The sequence below is a fragment of the Lathyrus oleraceus genome, chromosome 7 (genome assembly GCF_024323335.1).
Source record: "Lathyrus oleraceus cultivar Zhongwan6 chromosome 7, CAAS_Psat_ZW6_1.0, whole genome shotgun sequence".
In the NCBI taxonomy this organism is placed as follows: domain Eukaryota; kingdom Viridiplantae; phylum Streptophyta; class Magnoliopsida; order Fabales; family Fabaceae; genus Lathyrus; species Lathyrus oleraceus.
The window spans coordinates 146,325,658-146,352,533 of NC_066585.1; the positions used below are offsets into that span (position 1 = coordinate 146,325,658).

Here is a 26,876-nt window from a genome sequence, read left to right on the forward strand (position 1 = left end):
GAATGTGAGTACTTCCTTCCTATAACCTTTTTAATTTTTCATTTATTTTAATTTTAAAAGTTATTTTATTCTTTGATTTGAGTAAGTCTTAGTGTTATTTGCTTTATATTAGTTCCAATAATAAAACAGGTGAATATCAAAATAAAAAATAAAAACATTTTACTTCATTAGGATTTTTTTAGATCAAATAGGATGAATATGGTACTAAAGTACTTCACAAAAGTGATAATAATAAAAAATATTTTTAATATATGACAACTTGGTTAATTTAATTTTATTATTAGAGTAAGTTTGTTTAATTTAATTAGTTTATATCTACAATATATATATATATATATATATATATATATATATATATATATATATATATATATATATATATATATATATATATATATATATATATATATATATATATATATATATATATATATATATATATATATATAAATTAAATGTTTATTCAGGGTTTTTAATTAGGATAAGAATATAATTAGGATAATTAAACATAGATATAACTAATATAAATAAAATTTTAAAAATATATATAATTAATTATAGAATATTAATCAAGAATTTAGAGTTGAATGAGGATAATTAAAGTTAATCCATATTTTTACAATAATTATTAATTAGGGTTATAACTTAAAACTAATTAAATTAATTTAGAGTTTAATATAATAATGGGGTTTAATAAAAAAATAATTAAATAATTACTTAAATAATTATGATTAATATGAAATTAAAATACTGAAACTAAGGATTTAAATTAAGTGTTAGGGATTAATTTTAGAATAATTAGGCATATTAAAATTAGGGGTTAATTCTTGAAAAATGGGTTAATATAAATAATATAAAAAATAGGGTTAATTATGGGATATTGACTAAATTTGGAAAAGGGTTAACCTATGGGATAATTTTAGGGATAATAAGGGATAAAATTTAGGGATAATTCTTATTACATTTTATTTAATTTTCTTAACTAATTAAATTATATTTTCAAATCAAATGGGACACGGACATGGGATACAAATATGAGATAAAACATGGGATGAAAATCTAGGATATTCAAGCGATACAAATCGGGGATAAAAATCGGGGTATGGAATATATTATCTAAGGGATACATTATTATTTATTTTCTTAAATAAATTAAGTATTATATATTTTTTGTAATTTATAATAGGGATAATCATGGGATAAATCTCTAAGGAAATTTTAGGGTTTAAGGGGTAAATAATTAGGGATAAGGGTTATAATATTTGAGTTTATATAATTAACCTTTTTATATTTTCATTAAATAAATATTTAATTTATTTTCTTAAATAAACTAATAATTATATTTTTGTAAATAATTAATCGGGATAAAATCAATCTAAACTGACCTCAAACTATAAGTCCTCTATCCTTAGTGCATTGAGGCATTTTATCAAAATCAATTACTTCTCCGCCCCCGATGCGTGAGAATTTTCAAGGGATAAAAACAATCAATCAACCAACATTTTTAAGATGAACTACGGGACTCTGATCTTTCAATAAATTTGAGGGTACGTAGGCATAGAGTTATAAGACTCTAGCGAGTATAATAAAAAAACAATTCTTAGGAATTCCCTTATTAAAATAATAAAATATTTTTGTAAAAAAATAAATAATTAAACAATTAATAAATATTAAAGCAAACGTTCCTTAGAAACACATTAACCCTAGAATTAAAGGAGGGTCCCATTGAGTACAATGGAGGTAAGGTGTGCCTAACACCCTCCCCTCACTTAACCGACTCCTGAACCTAGTATCTCATCCTTAGTTTATAGGTTTTATCATTATTTCCCTGTTCCTTAGGAACGAATAAAGGATGGTGGCGACTCTGTCATTTTTCCAGCTGTGACATACTCAATATTGTGACTTTAGTCACTCCACTCCATTCATTTCCATGATACATTCACTACTCTACCTTCATTCACTTCATGTGATATACCTATTATTTGAGCCAAATACAATATTTCTTTGAACTTCATCTTGTACCCCTTTGTGAACCAATAGATGTTTGACTTGTACCCAAACACCTAATTCATTCTTTTTTCGGTTATTCCAATACAATGATACCATGTCTTAGACCCCTTACTTGTTGGTTCATACCAGTTTTACTCTTTGGTTCATACTTTCACCCTTGGTTGGAGTTCAAATCATATTATCCTTTGGTTTAGACCATACCTTGATCACACTTCTTTTCATCTCCCATCATTAGTTCTTTGAACTACGGAGCTCTGAATTCCTCATTGCACTATGAGGATACGTAGGCATGAGGGCCCCAATCCTCACCGAGCACTTTATCTATTCTTTTCCTTTTCCCCATTCTTTTGTGAGTAATCTTTAGATATAACATTCATTCGAGCGATAACAATCAAAACGGTTCCCATGGAGTACCATGGATGTTAGGGGTGCTAATACCTCCCCCTTGCATAATCGACTTCCTGACCCAACATATCTCTTTCCCTCGGGTTTTATCGATGTTTTCCCTTTCTTTCGAGAATAAATAAAGTTCGATGGCGACTCTGTTGTATGTTCGATCATGCGATATGTTTGGGTATATTTCCGCTAGCTTCAGTCATAAATGAAATATGAGATTTTAAGAAGCGCGGAAGAAAAACATAAAAATGAGAGAGCTTGAAATCATCTTAATGAATTATACCAAATGAAATAATACGTGATTATATGCCACATAAGCTAGATTATTCTTATAGATATTTTATGTATAAGCTTAAGTTTGTGGTGTATCAATCTTATAGAATTATCATGAATTTAATTATGGATTGATAGAATATCTATGTGAAGAGTTTTTAAATCGCTTTGTTTAAAGCGGTTTTGGTTGTCTTGTGATTGACTTGAATTTGGAGCAATCAATCACTTAGTAACATCATGTATTATTTCATTTGGTATAATTCATTGAGATGCTTTCGAGCTCTCTTGTTTAGGATCGAAGGAACCATATCCTCAACTTTTGTAGTCGCAAGACTTTAATCAAAAGTCAGACTCTGATACCGATTATTAGGTGAGAATATGGACACAAAGAGGTCTAGAGGGGGGGGGGGGGTGTTGAGTAGACCATTTCCCTTTAAGACAATTTCAAAAACATTTTAGGTCCTATAAACGAAATCATAGATTTTTAGAAGCACGAAAATAAAACACAAAAAACCAGAAATCTTGGAAGTATCTCAACGAATTATACCAAATGAAATAATACATCATGTTTCTAAGTGCTCAATTGCTTATAATGCAAGTCAAACGTAAGACAACCAAACACTCCTTAAACAAATCAATTTAAAAACTCTTCACATAGATATTCTATCAAGCCATAATTGGATTCATGATAATTCTATAAGATTGATATACCATAGGCATAAGCTTATAAATAAAATCTTTATAAGCATAGTTTAACTTATGTGACATAAAATCAATGAAAATATACAATAATGCAATAGCAATATTAATTTATGCTAGTAAAATAAAGGAGATAAGGGAAGAAGAAAAGATACACCGAGATATATAGTGGTTTAGTGTTTGTCCTCGCTTTGCCTACTCCACTCTTCAATGGTTTTAATTAACCATTAGAAAATAATCACGGTCTTCAACTATTTTAATATGTTTGGTACAAGCATTTTGGTTACAACGAACTATCATAAGTGAATTACCTATGTTGATACACACACTCAAACTGCTAATAAAAATAAACTATCTAAAATATCTTGATCCAATAACCTTGCTATCCATAATAACTTGCTCCAAGTATTTATGTGTGACAATCCACCTGATCCCACCAATTTCTTGTCCGAGCGATTTCCATTATCTAAACGTTAGTTGGACAACTCACAACTTTGTCTGCTAGTAATATTTCTCCAACTCCACCAAAGAGGGATAACTTTCAACTCTGCCTTATGGACAGTTGATACTTGATCTCACTAAAGTCTTCCTTGGAGTATATTGACCCCCCCCCCCTTGATACACAATAATAAAGAACAGACTACATTCAAGAAATGATACTTGCACCTGTCTTCCTGGATAAAAAACAACAAACTTCAAACAAAAAAGTATTAGTTAACATGTCTTCCTGGATATATATATATATATATATAATATATATATATATATATATATATATATATGTGTGTTGTGTGTGTGTGTGTGTGTGTGTGTGTGTGTGTGTGTGTGTATATATATATATATATATATAGAGAGAGAGAGAGAGAGAACACCAAGATTTATACAAGTTTTGTGCTTTCCTCCTTGCATGCACCTAATCTAGTCTTTGATGGTAAATCATCGAAAGTTCGATCTTCCATTATTTGATTTGACTTAGGCTTTTTGTTACAACAAGTCTAAACAAGATGAAGTAAGATAAAACTTCTTAAACAAAGTAATCTTTGCCTTTCATCTTTATTGAATGTTGTATGCAACTTAGCTAACCACAAATACCACCTTGATCTAAATATTCAATATTTGATGTACTTCAATCTTGACACCAATTATCTTCAATCAATCCTGCTTGCAAGCCTTGAATCCTATCTTTAAAAGGTTTTCGAAGGAATTTCAATCTTGAATTCAACCAACTAATCAAACATTTTTGAAAACTACACATTTCAACAACAATTAGAACTGTAATATTTCCTCATAATCAATCATCACACGCACACAAATGTTGATGATTCTTTATACATAAAAATGAAGATAGAGAGTGGAGAGAGATGAAGGTGTGATTCTATATTTCTCACTTTATAAAATATTATGTGTTATTATTTAAGAAAATTAAGAGAAAAAAATCCTTATATAGGTTCAAAAGTCCTTATATGATCATATTCAAAGATGATTTTGAATCTACTTAAATGTTTAATATTTTCCTTAAATATTCAGGTCATGAATCAGATCATATGAATAGATTCAAAAGATGTTATGAATCATATCACTCAAACAGAATAAAAATATGCCATGAAAATTCAATTTATGAATCAATTCACTAAAGGGTTTGAGTTGGATCACAATAATAGAATGAAAACATGTTTTGAGTTTGTGATATATGAATTAATCAATCCAATGTTTGAATTGAATCACATGAAAAATTTGAAACATGACAAGAATTTTAAGCCATGAATCGCTTCATGTACTATTGTGAACTGATTCACACAAACAAAGATCATATGAATTAATAAAAATCTCATTTGAATATATTCATATCCTAGTTTGAATCAATTCGTGTAAACAAAACACTTTGACTCGATTCATGCAATTTATACATGAAACTCATTTTGACTTTGTGAGTGGGAGGTTTAATAAGGAAAAGCATTAGACCGAGGATAAGGTGATATCAGGCATGAGAAAATTTCAAGGAGCACTTGAATGGGATCTGGTGCATGCTTCACTTAGTGACCAAGTTCAAGATTTATTCTAAGTCTTGGCATTGAAACCCCGAATAAGGTGCTCTTGCATGGTTGAAGTTCGTCTAAGATGAGTTGCAATCCTTAAAACTCCTTCCATTACAAGATGTGAGGAGAGGTTCTAGAATCAATTAGAACTTTCTTGACATCCTAGTTAAAAATGTGCACCTTTATCACTATCTGGCTGTCTGCATGACGACAAACTCCATCTTGCTATTTTAGCTAAAAAGTGATGTTTGAGGTCTTAAGAATCATCAAATATTCAAGCAAACCTTATATATAGTCCATTTGTCACAAATTGTTTTTTGGCTAAATTAGACTCGCATTCTCCCGAGAATCCTTCAACTATCGTAGAAATCTCAACATCTTCTGGGTGTCTTTGCCAAGCGTGTTTCTTGTTTGGGATCATGTATGAACTTCATTAAGTGACCATCTTAGATAAATCTGTTGATGTCTCGTTTCGACAAGTAGCATCAACTCTTAATGTTGTTTCCCTTCTCTTGGTGGTAGAGTCCCAATGATCCTAGCCAGGGCTTATTACCTCCTTCCCTTTGGTGTCATGTCTATCCATTTACAATACATGATTTCTTTTAAAATATCGTCTCCTCTTATGTTCAACTAGGTGGTTGGATAGTTGTAATGTTATATTCTCTGGGTGGTAGTTCACATTGTTGTGTTGGAGAATTCTCTTTTAAACTGTAGTTCACATTGTTGTGTTCTTCTAAAAATCACTCTAATCATTCTTATGTTCATGTGAAAGTCACTCTGATTGATCAATTTTTTTTTCAAAACCAAACTAAACCGCGTACATAAATTCTATTACTTATTTATATTTTTTATTAATATGATTTGTTGATTTTAATTTTTTAATAATACTTATAAATTAAAAAATTAATCTAAATTAAACCGCATTTAAATAGATGGTATTATTTTTTTAATAAATCATCAAACAAAATTGAAGTGCCTTTGGTTTTATTTTTCTATTCAAAACAAATCAAAACCTAACAGCAAATAACCTTCCAATACTGCCCCTAAGTCATATATAAATATATATATATTTAACCCCTTTCTCAAAATATATGATGTAACAGTTTCCACTTCTATAGTCTCACATAACAATCAAACAACCATTTGTGTATTCTAAATTAAAGCTATGGAACGAACATCTCTGATTGTTCCCTCTGTCCAAGAAATAGTAAAGCAGCCATTAACAACCGTTCCAGATCGTTATATTCGTCCACATCACGACCGTCCAATAATATCCACAATTACTCCTTTACCCCAACTTCCTGTCATTGACCTTACCAAATTACTGTCCCAAGATCTCAATCTTAAGCAACCTGAGCTTCATAATCTACACTCAGCTTGCAAAGAATGGGGTTTCTTTCAGGTTAGAGAAAAACTTAATCAATTATTATTCATTTTGTTTTACTAATAGTTATTATGGTTTTGATTTATAGCTGATTAATCATGGAGTGAGTAGCTCCTTGATGGAAAATGTGAAGAATGGTGCTAAGGAGTTTTACAATCTTCCATTTGAAGAGAAAAGAAAATTTGGTCAGAAAGAAGGTGAAGTGGAGGGATATGGGCAAGCCTTTGTAATGTCTGAGGAACAGAAATTAGATTGGGCAGACATGTTTTTTATGGTTACTTTGCCACCACAGTTGAGGAAACCACATTTATTCCCTAAACTTCCATTACCATTCAGGTTCTCTTTCTCTAATGCTTTAATTTATTTTGTTTTATTTTTAATGTATTCGTCCATTAGAATTTTGATTAATCTGCAATGGAAACCAAGAAAGAAAGAAGTTTATATTTGAAATATAAAACATTACGTCCTTCCAAAACAAAACAAAAAGGGACATTGACATATTCACCATAAAAAAGGACATTAACCAAATGACAATAGAGAACAAACAACAAATGAAAGTGACCGACAAACAATATATTACCACGTCAATACCATCTCAAAACCACTAAACGAATTAAATTAAAAAAATGTTTTGAAACATCGAGTTTATTTTTGCCATAATTACTCTTAATTTAATTTAATATTCCGTTTTAGTTCTTTAAGTAAAAAAATATTATAAATTATTCCTTTAATTTCATTTTTATTATTCTATTTGATTCTTTCCGTCAATTTCTGATAAAAAAATATTAAGTTCGGTGACATGCTCTAATAGTAACATTGAGTAAGTATATACAGTTAAAAATAGATATACTATAAAAATAAATATATTATTTAAAGATATTTTACACGGTCAGTTAATCACAATTATTGATTTTTTTTTTAGAAAAATTTGACTTTTTCTATAATCACATGTAAAGTAACCAAACGGATGATTGTGATGTATTGACAGTTTAAAATTTTTTATACTAACAGTGTATAACAATTAATCTCTTAAACAATATATCACTTTTTAATTATATATGTTTGAATCAGATTTGTATTAATAACATTATTATCACGACTTATCATCAAAACTTAACATTTTCCTTTAAAGAAATGAACTAAATAAAATAATTAAATGACGTTAAGAAATTATCTGATAATATTTTTTAATTAATAAATTAAATTAAGGGATTAGATTAAAATATGTATTAAATGTTTATTTTTCTATTTACAGAGGATTATTGGGTTTGGGTATTTTAATTAATATTTAATTCATAATAAGTTATTATTAAAAAGTAGTATCTTATTTTTTAAATTAAAACTACCGTATTAATTAATTTTTGGTGTGGTTGGAGTAACACAGAGATCATTTAGAGACCTATTCTACTGAGTTGAGAAACCTTGCCATCCAAATCATTGACTTTATGGCAAATGCCCTAAATGTGAACACCAATGAAATTAGAGAACTATTTGGTGAAGCAGCTCAATCAACAAGGATTAATTATTATCCACCATGTCCCCAACCAGAGCTTGTTACAGGACTCAATTCACATTCTGATGGTGGTGGCCTCACAATCCTTCTCCAAGGCAATGAAGTGGAAGGTCTTCAAATTAAAAAAGATGGATTTTGGATTCCTGTTAAACCACTTCCTAATGCTTTCATTATCAACCTTGGAGACATGTTAGAGGTATAATTAAATTATTAGTTATTAATTATTGGTTTTGTCCTTATTAATATTATTATACATTATCAACTTAATTATTGTTTTTTTTAATGGTGGTTATTTGGTAGATGATAACAAATGGAGTTTATGGAAGCATTGAGCACCGAGCAACGGTGAACTTGAAAATGGAAAGGTTTTCTATAGCTACATTTTATAGTCCAGGAATGGAAGTGATGTTGTGTCCAGCACCAACTCTTGTTACTACAAAAACACCAGCAAAATTTAGAGCGATTAGTGTAAAAGATTTCTACTTGGGATACCTTGGAAGAGAGCTACGTGGAAAATCATTTCTTGATAGTTTGAGGATCCAAAATGAAGATGAGAAAGGCACTTAGGTGTTAAATGATATCAACTATGAAAGCTGAAGCATTATATAAGTTTGAGATCATAAAAATATATATACAAAAACTTAGGGACTTCATTTTTGCCCTAATGTTGAAGCATATATGTTTTTGCATAGTTTCTTTTCTTGTCTTTAGTGTCTGTTTTGTAAGAGAATAAATGTATATTTGTATCCTGAACTAGTTCATTGGTCCAATAAGTCTCGCATCATATTCAAGTTTGTTTGAACTAATGAATCAATTAATAAATCTTACTATTAAATCAAATGAGATATGGCGAGACTTATAAATTTAATTATTAAAATATTAGTATCTACCGATATATTTGTAAAAGGTCCCGTCTAAGACGAGGATTGTAGACCACTTAGGAGAGGCGACGACAACACGTTGTCTCAGGAAGGGTATCCTCTTGCTCCAAGGTTTTCTTGTCGCCTAATGGTAGAAAACATCAAATAAGACGTTTTTTTAGAAGAGAGAAGTCGGAATCATGAAATGACTAACGTTCTCCTTAGAAATAGGGATTCAACGGTCTGCCATTAACTAAGTGGGAGGTAACCCTATACAAAAAAAATATGAGGCCCACGAGGCCTATATATATACTCCCTTAAAGGGATGAAAAAGGATAGATCTTAAGTCATATAGATCACTCCACATGATACACTCATATCTAAGCACATTATTCTGTAACAAGTCCTCTCACCTCACGTAAGCGGGTTCCTAAAACCTCCATAATCACCACCGTACATGACTTCTCACCACCGTGAGCAAGCCTTAACCACCGTTATTTGTTATACATCTACAAAGGTCTCTAAATCCCTCTGTCCTTGCAGGAGGAACACAAACACTCGTATTTTTTAACTAGTACAATGGTGCTCTTCTTGGGGCGCCGATAAAACTAACATGGTCATACCCCTACTCTAACTCCCTCCATCTTCCCTCCTAAGTGGACCACAATAGTCTATCTTACAATACAAACACAATTTTCGAAGGTTTCACTAGTGGAGGTAGCTCCAGAGCCTCCCGAAGGTAATACACAATGCAGCAAATGTGATATCTCATGGATTCTCCAGGGACGTGCTAGGGAAAACAGGGGTTAACATCACCTTCTCCAAAGAGGATGCCCTCGGAATCAACCCTCACGATGATGATTCTTTGGTCATCTCTGTGCAACATGACAATTGGGATATCAAACTGTAACACCTCAAAATTTGCCCTCCTCTCTTGGGACTAGCATAATATATTTGCATTGCATTTTTAGGTCATTAGTCATTGCATATTGCATATCATGTGGTTACATTGTGCAAAGTCATCCTCACAAGTCTTGATCAGAAGATAGGAGGTCATGTGCAAGCTAGGGTTTCATTGGACTGGTCATCAATCATCTGAGGATGTGGAGGTCCAAATTAGGGTTTTGAGATTCTCAAGGAGTTTGAGCTACATCTTGGTTGAAATGATACATCATCATCATGGTTGTGATATCATCCAAGAAATTCAAGAGGATTGATCAGATACCTTGAGATTAGGGTTTTGACCACTGGTCAACCCTAATCATCTGTATTGGGCCAATCAGGGCATAGCAAGGAGATGGGGTCTACAGTGGATATGGGGATCATTTCATGATTGTATGGAGCTTATTGAGGCTAGGGTTTCATCCTTGAGCCATTTCATCAGAAGATTAGGGCTCAGATTGATCAGTGCATTGCCAAATTCATCTATCAGTTGAAAAAGTCAATTGTGGTCAACTGTGCTTGATTTTATGGATTTGGAGGTGGGAGAGAGTTGGATACACTTCATTCATGTTGAAACAAGTGTTATTTGACATGTCAAAGCTCAAGAATGAAGAAAATAAAGTCAGGAGAAAAATTGCCAAAAATAGAAAGTGACTTGTAATGGAAGTTTCCAAAAATGGAAAGTTTTTCACCACAAAATTACGTGTCTAAAAAAGCTTCAAATGAAAATTTGTTCAACATGAAAGTTGTAGATCTTGGTCTCACCTTTCCAAAAAGTCCAAGAACTTGAAATTCCCATGTATGGTTGGCAAGTTATGGTCCATTCATTTTCAAAAAAGACCCACAATCAAAGTGGCATAACTCTCACATGGAGTGTCCAAATTGGATGATCTTTTTATGATCAAACTCCATTTCACATGTACTTTCATGGTGCATAATCAAAATTCATCAAAAATGGTCAATGCAAAAGGTCAATTTTCAAGTGCACTAATTAAAATCCAAGGGCAAAATGGTCCAAGTTGAGAAATAATTGGAATTTTGGAATGGGAGTTTTTGCAACACATCACAAATGATATTTAGAAGTTGCTTGAGCTGTTATGAGCTGTCATATGGCAATATTTGGCAAGGGCATTTTGGAGCTTTCACTCAAATTGCACATTAAGCTAATTTCATTTCATTTGGTTAATTGGTGATTAAGAAGTGATTAAGGGATAGTATATATCATTAATCATAACTGAAATGATAATGACAATCACAATTCTCAAGGTTTCTAACTAACTTTCCCTCCAAAAGTGCAAGAACTCAAGAATCCTCATTCCACATTTTTGATCCAAATTTCTCAATTCTCAACCAAATTGGAAAATTCTTGTTGCTTCGTGATCGCTCGACTGGGTGAGTCGAGAATGGGATACAAACTGCAAGTGCACAGTTCTATCGCGTAGTTTTAAAAGATATCGATCCCACAGGGACTTATGAATCGATATACCGTTATCTAAGGTTACTACGTAAATCTAAGGTGAAAATGTTTGATTGTTTGGGAAAAACTAAGAGCTAAACTAATATCTAGATTAAATATTAATAAGACGGATATCGGTATGTAGTTCGTCAAAACTAGGGAATCAAGTCTTTGTCGGTTTCTTGGTTTTAAAATGAATCGTTTCGGTTAACTTTATTGGTTAAAGGTTCTATCTCAAACTCTCGCTCTGTTGAATAAACCATGATTTTATATTAATGTTGCTGTCACTTATAATTAAGTCAAAAACCATATTTTGAAAGCAATAAAGTTGCAGAAACTCTTTTTAAGAAAATACTGACCGTTTTAAACACCCTTATCTCAAACTCTCGCTCTGTTGACTTAGGTTATATAATTAAATCCAAATGCTTAACTCTCGTCCTCACATTCAATCTTTAAAAATACTTTTTGGAAAAGGTCAGAATTTAATTAACTCTAAAACTTGCTCTCGCCCTGATCTAGAATTAATGCCTAACTTACACTGTCCAGTTAAAATCTCAAACTCTCGCTCTATTGATTTTAACTTCTTTATGTCTTTTACTTTTGTAAAAAATCTTGTTATTAAACCTGTAAGTTGAGACCGTAAAAAGATTGATTTTGATTTTAAGTTTAGGTAGACCGACTCAGTCTTGATCCCTTATTCTGCTTACTTTACATACCGATACCTAGGCAAATTAGCCAGACATGCTAAATAAATAAGAATTTATATCATGCATAAACAGACTCATTTCAGGCAGATAATATAGATAAATAATAAAACAAAATATTAAACAATGATTAAAGAACCTGAATGCGTAATACAATGGTCTTGAACACTCCACCACAAGCCGGTAGGATTTGTTCTTGGATTCTTCAATTAAACAGTAAATTAAATCAAGGAAATAAAACTGGAATATAACGTAAGGTTAAATCCAGTATAAAATTGCACAATAGTTTCCGGTGTAGAAACTATTATGCGAAAAATATCTAAAAGCTAAAACTGGAAAGGTAAATTTGCAAGGGAAAAAGAACGTAAAGCTTGCAAAAGAAATAAATAAAATAAACAATGCTGGAAAAGAAAAAATAAGCAAAAGGCGTGAAAAGAAAATTTGGCAGAGCTTCGGCAATGTGAGCGTGGAAAAACCGGTCCGCTGAAACTTCCCAATTAGCTGCTATTTATACAGCTGCTGGTGTAACTGCTTTTCAAGGGTTTCCGTGTGCGTGGTCTCGTTCCGAGGGTTAAGCGTGCGTGGAAATAGCTTTCAACGTGGTCAGTTGAGTTCCTTGCGCCAAAAATATAGGGGACTGGTGTGACGCTCGTCACACCATGTGTGACGCTCGTCACAGGAATGCTTTTAGTGTGACGCTCGTCACAACCCTTGTGACGCCCGTCACAGGCATAACGTGCACTTTCTTTGGGCTGGGCTTGGTCTTTGTTATTTGTTTCCTTTTTATTCCTTTTTACACCTCCTTTTCTTCCCTTTTTCACTTTTGCTTCAAAATGGATACCTGACATAAATAGCAAGGAAATACTGCATAATATCTGATAAAATGAGATAAACTAAAGTAAATGATAATATAATCTAATTGAATTAAGTCTTAAAATGTGATATAATTTCGTGTTATCAAACTCCCCCATACTTAAATCTTTGCTTGTCCTCAAGCAAAATTCAGTATAGAACTTGTTAAAAGTTTTAGCCAGATGAAATTTCAAAGCACACATCAATTCGTACTAGGTTGCAAATGGGTTTTTGTTTGGGAGGACTTGAGTTTAATCTTGACATCAACAACTACCGTTACAACTTAGATAACCCTACCTTATGCAAATCAGTTCAAGTACCCTATGATAGCTATCCTGGTTCCTTTGGTCTTATTTTACCCGTTTTCATTCTAGCGAAATCACATTAAGCCCTTTATCTTTTCGCGCACATAGTGGAGTAACCGGTTAGTGATTATGATCCGCTTTTAGCTAGAAGTTCTGGTACATAAGTCGGATAACTTCATTATTCAGTCCATTGCAAATTGCGGGGGATCGAACCGTAGTCCGCCCTACCAAGTTCAGTACCAGATTCCTACTGAACCAACTCATAATGGATCTTTCGTATTGTGCTTTTGCATGATCTGCAACCTTTAGATTAAATGATCTGGTAAGGATCACCTAATTTACTTAGTGCATTTCTTGATATATTTATATATCTTAGGTTACTTTTGGGGATCATTCACTTATATTCATCGGCTCTCCACGTAGTTTGCTATTAAGATGGTGCTGACTTCTGTATAAACTACTTGGGGTTGCCATAGAACTAAAAGTTCAAGGAATCGGTATAATAGGTACTTTATCCTGATCTAACATATTGAGGTTCTCAGAGCGTTGTTATGGTAATGATTTTGTTTTGATTTCACTCAAGTTTTATAGAGTAAGCAACCTTTATACTTATTGGGTGTGTTAAAATTTTTTTGTTATGGCTCAAGAAAATTGAGGGAATAGATAATAGAAATTTTCACACTCGGACTTAACTTAAAATAAATTTTTTTTTTTTTTTTTTTTTTTTAGATAGTAAGAAAGGGAAATAACAATGAAAGGGAAGGTAACATACTTGAAAAATGGAAATAGGAAGAATATTGTTTCCCCCCCATACTTAAACTAAACATTGTCCTCAATGTTTTAAGGGAAAGAAATACAAAATGGAAATGCAAAGAAAATAACAACTAAGACTGCCTTCCGCCTCTGGTTCTTGGACCTGGTGATCTTTGACGTATGTCTAAGTTGTCGAACCTGCTGAACAATTCAGTAAACCGCTGGTCGGTTATGGCATTCCGAGCGTCCTGTTGCTGTTGCATTTGACGCATCATCTGCATCATCTCTGCATTCTGTACCTGCATTCCATCGATAGCATCCATAATGTCGTCGTTGGTTGCAGGCCTTCTTCGTCGACGACGTTGGGAGGATGGGCCAGTTGCATTACCGGAAGGGTTGAGCGGGGCTGAACGTTGTGTAGGAGGATGATCACCTTGTTCCATTTCTTCAAACTCATCTGTTTGTGGGTTTGTTTGTAAAGGCTCGGTGGTTTCAGGAGCGTTTAGATCATAGAGGTGGCGGTCGGGGTTTGTGACATCAGTTAGGGCGATATTTGGTAGAACAACGCTTGGGACAGCCTGGTTGTTCACCATAAGATAATACCCTCCGCCTATTCTGTTTTTAATCAGGCGGCTGGAGCGGCAATAGCTGATATCCATAGACAGGGGAGGTAGGGATTCTAAAGTTTGGAGTTTATCCCCTAAGTTCAGGCCAAGTGCTATGGATGTTATTAATCCACCAATTATAAAGGGTTGCCGGCCTCTAGCACATAAGGTGCGGATATGATGAAAGAGAAAAGAGGCGGCGTTTACCTGAGTATCCGGTTCGAAGACGCATTGGAGGAAAAATAGCTCCTTTGAGTTGACCTTGCTGTTGTTTGGTCTTCCAAAAATTGTGTTTTGCAAGATGCGGATGAAGTACCGGATAGTGGGGTTATGTATATGGGAGAGAAGGAGTTCTTCCCAGTTGTAGGTATCTATACCGGTAATTTTCTTAAAAAGGCCAAAAACGCCAACTGTGTTCCAGTTTGAGTTTGGAGGGATTCTGGGGTGTACCTGACCTTCTATGGGAAATTGTAACATGGTACTCAATTGGTTTTGGGTTAAGGAGTACTCGGTGTTGAACATGCGGAAGGTTGCGGTACCGGTTAAAAATTCGTCTTCACCGGCGGGAGTGGTGTAGTCGTATGAACTTAAGAATTCTAAGGTTAGGGATGGGTAGGTGGGTTGATTATGAGTGCAAAGGAAGGTTAAGTCGGCTAGGCGGAGCATCCATTCGATACCTTGGAGTAATCCTAATTGTTGTAAACAAGTTAAATCGGGGTACCTGGTGGAAGCGACGCCTCGCTGTTGGAAACGTTCGAATTGCTCTTGCTGGTAGTTGTCATCTCCGGATCGGAAGATGATATTTCCGAAATTTTGATTTCCCGCCATTGTGATGAATTTTTGAAGGGGTGATTTGGAAAGAAAAAGAAATGTATTTGAGAGGAGAGAATTGTTTTGTGGTGAATGAAGGAAGTTTTGGCAGGTATTTATAGGAGAAGGGTTGGAAGATAGAAAGAAAAAGTGGTTGAAGAGTAATTAAGTGTGGTAAATGAAAAATGAATGGGGAATGTAAAAAGTTAAAGTGTAACGTTCGTCTCCAACGGCTCCCTAACGTTCACATGTCTGAGGGGCGTTACGCTCGTCACAAGGCTGTGACGCTCGTAACAGGCAATAGACGTGCCGTCCGTTATGGGTAGTGTGACGCTCGTCACACATTTCTTTTTGGAAAGGCTTTCAGCAGCGCTTCACAGAATTACTTTGGTAGCGTACTTTAATGTTTCATTTTGCTTATGATCATTTTTAGTCTGCAATTTTAATGTATTGTGCATGCTTACTTGCTTTGTATAATAATAATAATAGGTAACAACAGTAGAGCGTAATAGCCATTGCATAATAAAATTAACTAAACAGCTTCAATAAGAATGATCATAATGTATTACAGGGAAGGAAAACAATGAAATGAAATAGAAATAAACATGAATTCAAACAACATTAATGAAAAATCTAGCCTAAAACTAAATAACTTAGAAAGAAATAACTAAATTCCATCTATCTTCGGATCTCTGGCCGGAGGAGCAAAAGAGTTAACATGATGCCGTAACATACGTAACTGACTTGCCGTGCTGCTCATGTATTCTAGGATTTCAAGTCTCAAGTTGTGGAAATCTTCCCTGAGGGCGTCTTGCTCTGACATCAAGGCTTCAATGACGGTTTTAATATCTGTTCCTGGCATATGATGTCGGAGATCAGGCATGGCTGATTCTTCGGTCATGACAGGCTGAGGAGGAGGATCAATATCATAGTAGCCGGAAGGTGTCTGAGGGTCAGATTCAGCATGAGAGATATGGTCAACATAGTGCTCATAGTCATCACAAATCTCATAATCCTGGATGGATTCAGTGGATCCAGCCGGAGTTGGGGTTTCATTCAGGTTATAGAGCCAGTTCCTTTGGTTATGAACACTAGTTCTAGGATCGGGCATGGTGAATAGGCAGAGAACCTGGTTATCAATAATAAGCTCAAACTCATCAGACCCTATGTTTGCTATAAACATAGTGTTGAAGAGGAAGGGTATACTCATAGTAGTAATGCCACAAAAAGGGCTAAGGTCAAGCATAGGCTGACGTAATCCAATAGCATTACCTATCATAGTGATCAAACCGCCTATTCTAATGGGTGCTCGCTCATCCTGGATAAGGTGGTCCAAATTAGCTAACATAAAAGTAGCACCGTTTACTGGACGGTTCTGGGAAGCACAAAATATGATGAAGAGTTCATCACGTGAAACTGAAGTACTATTTGGCTTCTTCCCAAATAAAGTGTGGGTCAGGACCTTATGGAAATAGCGAAAAGCCGGGTTATGTATGTTTCCAGAGAGAAACTCATGTTCTTCGGGCTCATCATTTCCAGTCAGCTTACCCCAAAAGTGTTCAAGCTCTCTATATTCAAAAAGTTCTTCCTGGCTTACAGTGAATGTATCAAAGGAGGTAGGAAAACCCAAAAGGTTGGTGAAGTCTCTAATATTAAATTGGTACTCCATATTGAACATTCTGAACTGGATAAAACCTCTGCTAATTCCTTTTCCATGGCTGGGTAGATAGATTAATGAACTAAGGAATTCTAGTGTGAGTCTCCGGTAGGTGGTGAAATGTCTCAGGATAGGGGAGGTCTCCCATCCTATCTGATTCAGCAAAAACAGGACACTCTGTCTCAATCCAAGGCAGTCATCGCCCAATCATCAGCATATAAACTAGGTAGCATCTCTCTAGCGGCTAGTTCTTCAAACTTTCGTTTCTGAGCCATTCCTCTGAACTTGATACCCATACGATCAGAATGTCCCATCTGGTTAGTGTTAGCTAGAGAAAAGAAACATGAGTTTAAGTCAGGATTTGGCCAAATGCCGAAAGAAGAAAAGAATTATTATTATTATATATATATATATATATATATATATATATATATATTTTTTTTTAATAAATCAATAATGAATACTAAATAGAAATTAAAAGAATAATTAAGAGAAAAATAGGGAAATGATAATAATAATAGAATAATAAAATAACAAATTAATTTGTGGATTGTCTCTCACTAAGCGCTTTGTTTAAATGTCGCAAGCTCGACAAAGAAACTGTTAAATATAGTCTATGAGTCCTGGGGGCGTTTCGTCTAAGTGTAGAATTTGCGAATCCTCGTTGGTTTCCGCATAGTGATAATGTTTCAGACGTTGCCCGTTTACGGTGAACGGTTCTGTAGATTGTCCTTTTATTTCTACCGCTCCACTGGGAAAGATTTTAGTGATATGAAAAGGTCCTGACCATCTGGATCGTAGTTTTCCCGGGAATAACTTTAGTCTAGAGTTAAATAAAAGTACTGCGTCGCCTTGCTTGAAGATTTTCCTTGATATACGCTTGTCATGCCATTGTTTTGTTCTTTCTTTATAGATTTTGGCATTTTCATAGGCGTCTCTTCTGAGTTCCTCTAATTCGTTTATGTCAAGGATTCTCTTTTCACCGGCGGCTTTATAATTCAAATTTAAATTTCTAATAGCCCAATAGGCTTTATGTTCTAATTCTACCGGGAGGTGACAGGATTTTCCATAAATGAGCTTAAATGGGGTCGTCCCTATGGGAGTTTTATAAGCAGTTCGGTATGCCCACAAAGCTTCTGGTAATTTCAATGACCAATCTTTCCTTGAAGTGGCGACCGTTTTTTCTAGTATTTGCTTGATTTCTCTGTTAGATACTTCCACTTGTCCACTGGTTTGAGGGTGGTAAGGTGTTGCTATCCTATGTCTCACTCCATATTTAAGTAGTAGTTTTTCGAGTACCTTGGATATAAAGTGTGATCCACCATCACTGACTACTATTCTTGGGATGCCAAATCTCGGAAATATTATATTTTTAAAGAGTCTAGTTACTACTCGGGTGTCATTTGTTGGAGAAGCTATAGCTTCGATCCATTTTGATACGTAGTCAACTGCCACAAGTATGTATTTGTTACCGAAAGAGGATGGGAAAGGTCCCATGAAGTCTATCCCCCACACGTCAAAAATCTCTACTTCCAAAATACCTTTTTGTGGCATCTCGTCACGTCTAGATATGTTTCCCGTGCGTTGACATCTGTCACACTCCTTAATAGCCGCATGTACGTCCTTCCATATAGTTGGCCAATAAAAGCCAGCTTGTAGGATTTTAGAGCAGGTCTTGGATGTACTTGTGTGTCCACCATAAGGCGCAGAGTGACAGTGTTGGATTATATTTTCTACCTCTTCGTCGGGTATACATCGACGGAAAATACCATCGGGGCCTCTTTTGAAAAGTAAGGGATCATCCCAGTAATAGTGTTTTATGTCGTGGAAGAATCGTTTCTTCTGCTGGTAAGATAAAGTAGGTGGAACTATTCCGGCAGCTAAATAATTGACTAGATCAGCGTACCATGGTATGACAGATATAGCTAAGGTGGTTTCTACTTGCATGTCGGAGTTGTTCTCTTCCAAAGTAGCTATGAGTTTATCATACGAGAAATCATCATTAATGGATGTTCTTTCCGGTTCAAGGTTCTCAAGTCTAGAGAGGTGGTCTGCTACTACGTTTTCAGTTCCTTTCTTGTCCTTGATTTCTAAGTCGAATTCTTGTAGTAACAAGATCCATCTTAGGAGTCTAGGTTTAGCATCTTTTTTGTTAAAAGGTACCTGATAGCAGCGTGATCAGTGTAAACTATTATTTTGGCTCCTACCAGGTAAGAACGAAATTTATCTAGCGCAAATACCACTGCTAGGAGTTCTTTCTCGGTTGTGGCATAATTCATCTGTGCTTCATCCAGGGTTCTGCTAGCGTAATATATAACGTGAAGCTTTTTATCCTTTCTTTGTCCTAAAACAGCACCTACAGCATAATCACTGGCATCGCACATTATTTCGAATGGTTCATTCCAGTCTGGTGTCTGCATAATGGGTGCGGAGATCAATGCTTGTTTAAGAGTTTGAAATGCTTTTAAACAGTTATCGTCGAATATGAATTCAGCATCTTTCATCAACAGTCCGGTTAAGGGTTTAGTTATCTTAGAGAAGTCTTCGATGAATCGTCGGTAAAAACCGGCGTGTCCTAAAAAACTTCGTACTTCTCTCACGGTTCTTGGGGGTTGAAGATTTTCGATTACCTCTATTTTGGCTTTGTCTACTTCAATTCCTCTGTTCGAGATGATGTGTCCTAAAACAATTCCTTCTTGTACCATAAAGTGGCACTTTTCCCAATTAAGTACTAAGTTTACTTTCACACATCGCTCCAGAACTCTTTCCAGGTTTTCAAGGCATTCTTCGAAACTTTGTCCGTATACAGAAAAGTCATCCATAAATACTTCCATGATGTTTTCGAGAAAGTCGGCGAATATTGCCATCATGCATCTTTGAAAAGTTGCAGGGGCATTACACAGACCAAACGGCATTCGTCTATACGCGAAGGTACCAAAAGGGCATGTGAATGTCGTCTTTTCTTGGTCATCAGGGTGAATTGGTATTTGAAAGAAGCCTGAATAACCGTCTAAATAACAGAAATGTGAATGTTTAGCTAATCGTTCTAACATCTGGTCAATGAATGGTAAAGGGAAATGATCTTTTCGGGTTGCTTTGTTTAGTTTCCTATAATCAATGCACATTCTCCATCCCGATTCGATTCGTTTAGTTATAGTTTCTCCTTTTTCGTTTTCAATAACGGTTATGCCTCCTTTCTTTGGTACAACGTGTACAGGACTAACCCATTTGCTATCAGATATAGGATATATAATACCTGCTTCTAATAACTTGGTTATTTCTTTCTTTACTACCTCACTTAGGATCGGATTTAGTCTTCTCTGGTGTTCCCTAGAGGTTTTACAGTCTTCTTCTAACATGATGCGGTGCATACAAATAGAAGGGCTTATTCCTTTAAGATCGGTGATGTGGTATCCTAGTGCGGTTGGATATTTTCTTAAGATATGTAGGAGTTTTTCTGTTTCGAGTCTTCCTAGATCTGCATTAACTATCACAGGTCGTTCAAGTTCTAAGTCTAGGAATTCATATCTCAGATTTTTGGGAAGTGTTTTCAAATCAGGGGTGGTTTTTTAAGACACTGCGTAGGATCCGGTGTTATTGCTAGGCATTGTTTAGATTTGTCCTCTAAAAGATAGTCTGATGATTTGTCTTCTCCTGACTCTGCTTCTTTTATGCATTCATCGATGATATCCATGAAGTAACATGTATCTTCTATTGCAGGTGCTTTCAAGAATTGGGAAAGAATGAATTCAATTTTCTCTTCGCCTACTTCGAAGGTGAGTCGTCCTCGTTTTACGTCTATGATTGCACCGGCAGTTGCTAAGAATGGTCTTCCTAGTATAATAGGTGTCGTATCATCTTCTCTAATGTCCATAATTGTGAAGTCAGTGGGAATGTAAAACTGACCTATGCGTACGGGAACGTTTTCAAGGATTCCTACAGGATATTTGATGGAACGATCTGCTAATTGCACAAACATTTTGGTCGGTCTTAATTCTCCCATTTCCAGTTTCTTACATATGGATAAAGGCATAACGCTAATTCCGGCTCCTAAATCGCATAAGGCTTTGTCGATGACAAATTTTCCTATGTGACAGGGTATAGAGAAACTACCCGGATCCTTGAGTTTAGGGGGCATGTTTTGGATTATAGCGCTACATTCGGCAGGGAGTGTAACGGTTTCGCTATCCTCAAGTTTCCTTTTATTAGAAAGAATTTCTTTTAAGAATTTAGCATATGAAGGCATCTGCGTAATAGCTTCGGTAAACGGAATTGTAACGTTTAATTGTTTAAGGAGATCAACAAATTTTCTAAATTGGCCTACATCTTTGGTTTTAACAAGCCTTTGAGGGTAAGGTATAGGTGGTTTGTAAGGTGGTGGAGGTACATAAGGTTCCTTCTTTTCTAGGGTTTCCTTATTACTCTCTTCCTTTTCCTTAGGTTCACTTTCCTCAGTAGATTTCTTAGGGTTTTGGTTTTCTATCCTTGGGTCAGACGGTCCTTCCACTTCCGTTCCACTTCTTAATATAATTGCATGAGCTTGGCTTCTCGGATTGGGTTGGGGCTGTCCAGGGAATGTACCAGTTGGTGCAGCAGTAGGTGCTTGTTGTTGAGCTACTTGAGATATTTGCGTTTCCAGCATTTTGTTATGGGTAGCCAGGGCATCTACTTTGCTTGCTAGTTGTTTAAGTTGTTCGCCAGTGTGTATGTTCTGGTTTAAGAAATCTTTATTGGTTTGTTGTTGGGAAGCTATAAATTTTCCATCATGATTTCCAGGTTGGATTTTCTAGGGGTATTATTGTTAGGATTCTGTTTCTGATATCCCGGAGGTATAGATGGGGCTTGATTTGGAGACTGTCCAGGTGCGTATAAAGCATTATTACTCTTATATGAGAAGTTTGGATGGTTCTTCCAATTTGGGTTATAGGTATTCGAATAGGGGCTTCCTTGAGCATAGTTTACTTGCTCTGCTTGGATTCCAGTCAAGAGTTGACATTCCGCAGGAGTGTGGCCTTGGATTCCACAGACCTCACAATTCTGAGTTATAGCAACCACGGCTGCTGGAGGTGATACGTTTAAACTTTCAATTTTCTGGACCAAAGCATCCACTTTTGCATTGACGTGATCAAGGTTACTTATCTCGTACATGCCAGTTTTCGGTTGAGGTTTTTCCACATTCGTTCGTTCGGTTCCCCACTGATAGTGGTTTTGGGCCATGCTCTCGATAAGCTGGTAAGCATCAGCGTAAGGTTTGTTCATTAGTGCACCACCTACAGCGGCGTCTATTGTTAACCTTGTATTGTATAAGAGACCATTATAAAATGTGTGAATTACTAACCAGTCTTCCAAACCATGGTGTGGGCAAAGTCTCATCATGTCTTTGTATCTTTCCCATGCTTCGAAAAGAGACTCGTTGTCTTTCTGTTTAAATCCGTTTATCTGGGCTCTTAACATAGCTGTTTTGCTTGGCGGAAAATATCGGGCAAGAAAAACTTTCTTCAACTCGTTCCATGTGGTGACTGAGTTGGAAGGAAGAGATTGAAGCCATCTTCTAGCGCTATCTCTTAATGAGAAAGGAAAAAGACGAAGTCGAATTGCCTCTGAAGTGACACCATTAGCTTTAACAGTATCAGCGTATTGGACAAATACGGATAAATGAAGGTTTGGATCTTCGGTAAGATTTCCAGAGAATTGGTTCTGTTGCACAGCCTGCAACAACGAAGGTTTAAGTTCAACGTTGTTTGCTTCGATTGCGGGCGGAGCAATACTTGAATGCGGTTCATCTTGCGATGGAGCGGCGTAATCTCTAAGAGCACGAGCTGGTTCTGCCATCTCGGTTAAAGAAGGAAAAATGTTTTTGAAATCAGGAAGGTTTATAGGAGGGAGATTGTTTTCAGCACGATATTCCCGAATTCGTCGTAAGACTCGGAGATATAGTTCGATATCGTTGATTCGTAAATAGAGCGGTTCGCCTTGAGAGCGAGTGCGTGGCATACAAATCAACGAAAGAAAGAAAATAGAAGAAAAAGAAACCTTAGTCTCTACAGCGTAACGGAAGAGTTACGATATCGATTGAATAAAAGTCCCCGGCAACGGCGCCAAAAACTTGATCGCTCGACTGGGTGAGTCGAGAATGGGATACAAACTGCAAGTGCACAGTTCTATCGCGTAGTTTTAAAAGATATCGATCCCACAGGGACTTATGAATCGATATACCGTTATCTAAGGTTACTACGTAAATCTAAGGTGAAAATGTTTGATTGTTTGGGAAAAACTAAGAGCTAAACTAATATCTAGATTAAATATTAATAAGACGGATATCGGTATGTAGTTCGTCAAAACTAGGGAATCAAGTCTTTGTCGGTTTCTTGGTTTTAAAATGAATCGTTTCGGTTAACTTTATGGGTAAAGGTTCTATCTCAAACTCTCGCTCTGTTGAATAAACCATGATTTATATTAATGTTGCTGTCACTTATAATTAAGTCAAAAACCATATTTTGAAAGCAATAAAGTTGCAGAAACTCTTTTTAAGAAAATACTGACCGTTTTAAACACCCTTATCTCAAACTCTCGCTCTGTTGACTTAGGTTATATAATTAAATCCAAATGCTTAACTCTCGTCCTCACATTCAATCTTTAAAAATACTTTTTGGAAAAGGTCAGAATTTAATTAACTCTAAAACTTGCTCTCGCCCTGATCTAGAATTAATGCCTAACTTACACTGTCCAGTTAAAATCTCAAACTCTCGCTCTATTGATTTTAACTTCTTTATGTCTTTTACTTTTGTAAAAAATCTTGTTATTAAACCTGTAAGTTGAGACCGTAAAAAGATTGATTTTGATTTTAAGTTTAGGTAGACCGACTCAGTCTTGATCCCTTATTCTGCTTACTTTACATACCGATACCTAGGCAAATTAGCCAGACATGCTAAATAAATAAGAATTTATATCATGCATAAACAGACTCATTCCAGGCAGATAATATAGATAACACTACAACAAACAAGACCTTAGACAGCGCTTTTTTTAGCCTTAGACAGCGCTTTAAAACGCTGTCTAAACCTCCGCTGCTAAAGGTTTAGACAGCGCTTTTTTAAATCTTAAAAGCGCTGTCTAAGCCCCCCCCTTAGACAGCGCTTTGGCCAAAAGCGCTTTATAAGACCTCTTATTTTAAATTTTTTAGGTATACCTTAGACAGCGCTTTTGAAAAGCGCTGTCTAAGCCCCACCCCCTTAGACAGCGCTTTGGCCAAAAGCGCTTTCTAAGACCCTTCTATTTTAATTTTTTTAGGTATACCTTAGACAGCGCTTTTCAAAAAGCGCTGTCTAAGCCACCCCCTTAGACAGCGCTTTTTCCTAAAGCGCTTTCTAATCCCCCCCTTAGACAGCGCTTTTTACAAAAGCGCTGTCTAAGGTATACGAAAATTTTTGAAACTTTTGTTTTAAACCACATTTTTTCTAGGTTTATTAACCAGAATTTCTACCTGTTTTCAACCAGATTTTGACAGACAATTATCACATTTTATATATGCCATTTTGGCCTTTTTTCTACCAATTTTTGGCTAACAAATATATATATATACCAATTCAAACCAATTTTGCCTTAAATGTATCAAAATATATACAAATTTATGTACACATTTACAAGTCATAACATATACTACAAATGTACACATTAATTACACAAATTTATGAACAACATCTGCCTTGCTATTTACATCCGATTTCCCATCATCACCCTCCTTATACCCGATCATTTTATTTAACTGGTTCCAGTCCTCTTCACTGAAATTGAATTCCTCGGTTTCCTCTTTAGGAGAGTTACCGTTCCTAACAGTGTATGTGATTATAGGTGAGCAGCACAGTCAAAACTAAAGTAAAATCCAAATTTAATGGCTGAAATATTAAATTGAAAGTATTTCTAGAAAGGACTCCACACCATCCAAATACCTTGTTATGCCTTCACTGAAGATATTTCATTACCCAGAATACGCGTTTTCTCCTGACTTAGGTCAGTTTCTCTGTATAGTTTCAGAAGTGATTCATAACCCGAGCGGTTAGATTTGGTTGCCCGTTTCATTACAGCCACGTAAACTGCCTGCCAACATAAAAAAAGTCATCAAAAGAAGAATACATAAGAAGATTCCATATGTTCAAAATTTCTAATGATGCTGCAGCGAACCCTTCTTATATCAGGTGGAAGAAGTGGAGTATTTCTGTTTTCTAAGAAAGCCTGGAATCGCCTGCTTGCTTCATCCAGTGTCAGATCATGTCCAAATTCAGCAAGGGAAGTCAAAATTTCTCCTCTCAACAACGCATCATCATGAGTTTCTCCTGGTTTAGGATCCCAACCAAGCCTCCTGCAAAGCAATATAAACAGGAAAGTTGTAGCAGAAATACTCTAATTCCTTAAAAAAATCGTTAACCGCAATAAAAACCAACTTACTCTGCAGAGTACTGGAGAACATTAATAGAAAACTGTTTGAAATAATCTAGCAAGTCTGGAACTGCATCAGCTGCAATATTTTGAACTTTAGAACTTATCTGTAAAACAAGAGAACTAAAATTAGATCCAATAAATAACCTATGTAACTAATGAGCAATATTGGGAAGATAGCATTACTGATATCAGGTTAGAGAGCACAGTATAATCATCTTCCTCCCTATAAGCTGCCATCAAGTTAAGCAAGGAGGTCAATGATTCTTTGCGAGCATTACAAAGTGCATATGTATCATCCAAAATTCCTGTCAAAGTAGTAACTCACAAATTATCAGTATTTTCCTCTTCTACCATTGGAACTAAATTGTTAAGAGATTATCTAATTTACCAAACCGGTCTGATGGAGATAATATTTTTTCTCTATTGCATATCTAAGTTTAGCAGCAAGCAACTCATCATATTTCACCCTGTAGAAACCAGCCTGCTCCACATTAATTTTAATCCAAGATTTGCTGTCTTCGGTAATCGGGGAACCGAGTAACTCTTTAACATCACGTGTTTCAGATTTTGTTTGGAAGAGGAAATTTTTGTGGACGTCATATGAGCCAAAGCATAATGTTATTGGAACAATCCATTGGCCTTCCCCTTGAGCACCACTTGACAAGAATTGTGACTGCCGATAAACATACAAGGCTCCCAAGTTACAATACACATAAAGGGTTTTCTCTGAAGATAATCACGACAAGAAACTAATGAAAAGGTTGGATGCAATGGTACCTGATCAAACTCCAAATTCTGATTGTTGACTTTAACAGATATAACAGGATATCCTTGCTGCTTAGTCCATGTGGTCATTAACTTATTCACAGGTTCACCAGATCCTTCCTCAAGTGCAGCCCATAGATCCTCAGTCTTAGCATTTGAACAAGCATGCTTTTTTATATATGAAGCTAGTGACCTCTGGTTAGATAAAAAAAACAATGTGGGAATTTTATGTTTATTTTATTTCTTAATCCCTCAATTTATGAAGTATCTTTATGGACTATTTCCTATAAAAAGAATATCGCTTTCATTGGAATAAACATGTTCTGAAGTTACTGCATACTTTACAATTATAAAAGCAAATTTGTATATCATACATTAAAAAGAAATTACAACAGAGAGTAATCCTAGAGCAGAAAA

General features: G+C 35.3%; 2 protein-coding genes and 1 pseudogene across 2 annotated transcripts; 2 read left to right on the forward strand and 1 right to left on the reverse strand.

Moving 5' to 3' along the window:
• The first annotated feature begins 6,486 nt into the window (after positions 1–6,486).
• Positions 6,487–9,151, forward strand: LOC127106495 (protein SRG1). The gene is made up of 4 exons (XM_051043780.1): positions 6,487–6,816; positions 6,887–7,134; positions 8,183–8,507; positions 8,612–9,151. The coding sequence occupies exons 1-4, from the start codon at positions 6,580–6,582 to the stop codon at positions 8,876–8,878; spliced, it is 1,077 nt and encodes a 358-aa protein (XP_050899737.1). The 5' UTR covers positions 6,487–6,579; the 3' UTR covers positions 8,879–9,151.
• Positions 9,152–22,602: 13,451 nt separating this feature from the next.
• LOC127109088 (uncharacterized) lies at positions 22,603–22,702 on the forward strand (annotated as a pseudogene).
• A 2,506-nt stretch (positions 22,703–25,208) lies between these two features.
• LOC127102505 (aminopeptidase M1) lies at positions 25,209–26,676 on the reverse strand. Its single transcript, XM_051039871.1, has 6 exons — positions 26,472–26,676; positions 26,083–26,367; positions 25,878–25,999; positions 25,701–25,798; positions 25,437–25,614; positions 25,209–25,352 (listed from the first exon to the last, which is right to left on the reverse strand). Exons 3-6 carry the CDS (start codon positions 25,929–25,931, stop codon positions 25,209–25,211), a joined length of 474 nt encoding a protein of 157 aa, XP_050895828.1. The 5' UTR covers positions 25,932–25,999; positions 26,083–26,367; positions 26,472–26,676.
• Between the last annotated feature and the right edge of the window lie 200 nt (positions 26,677–26,876).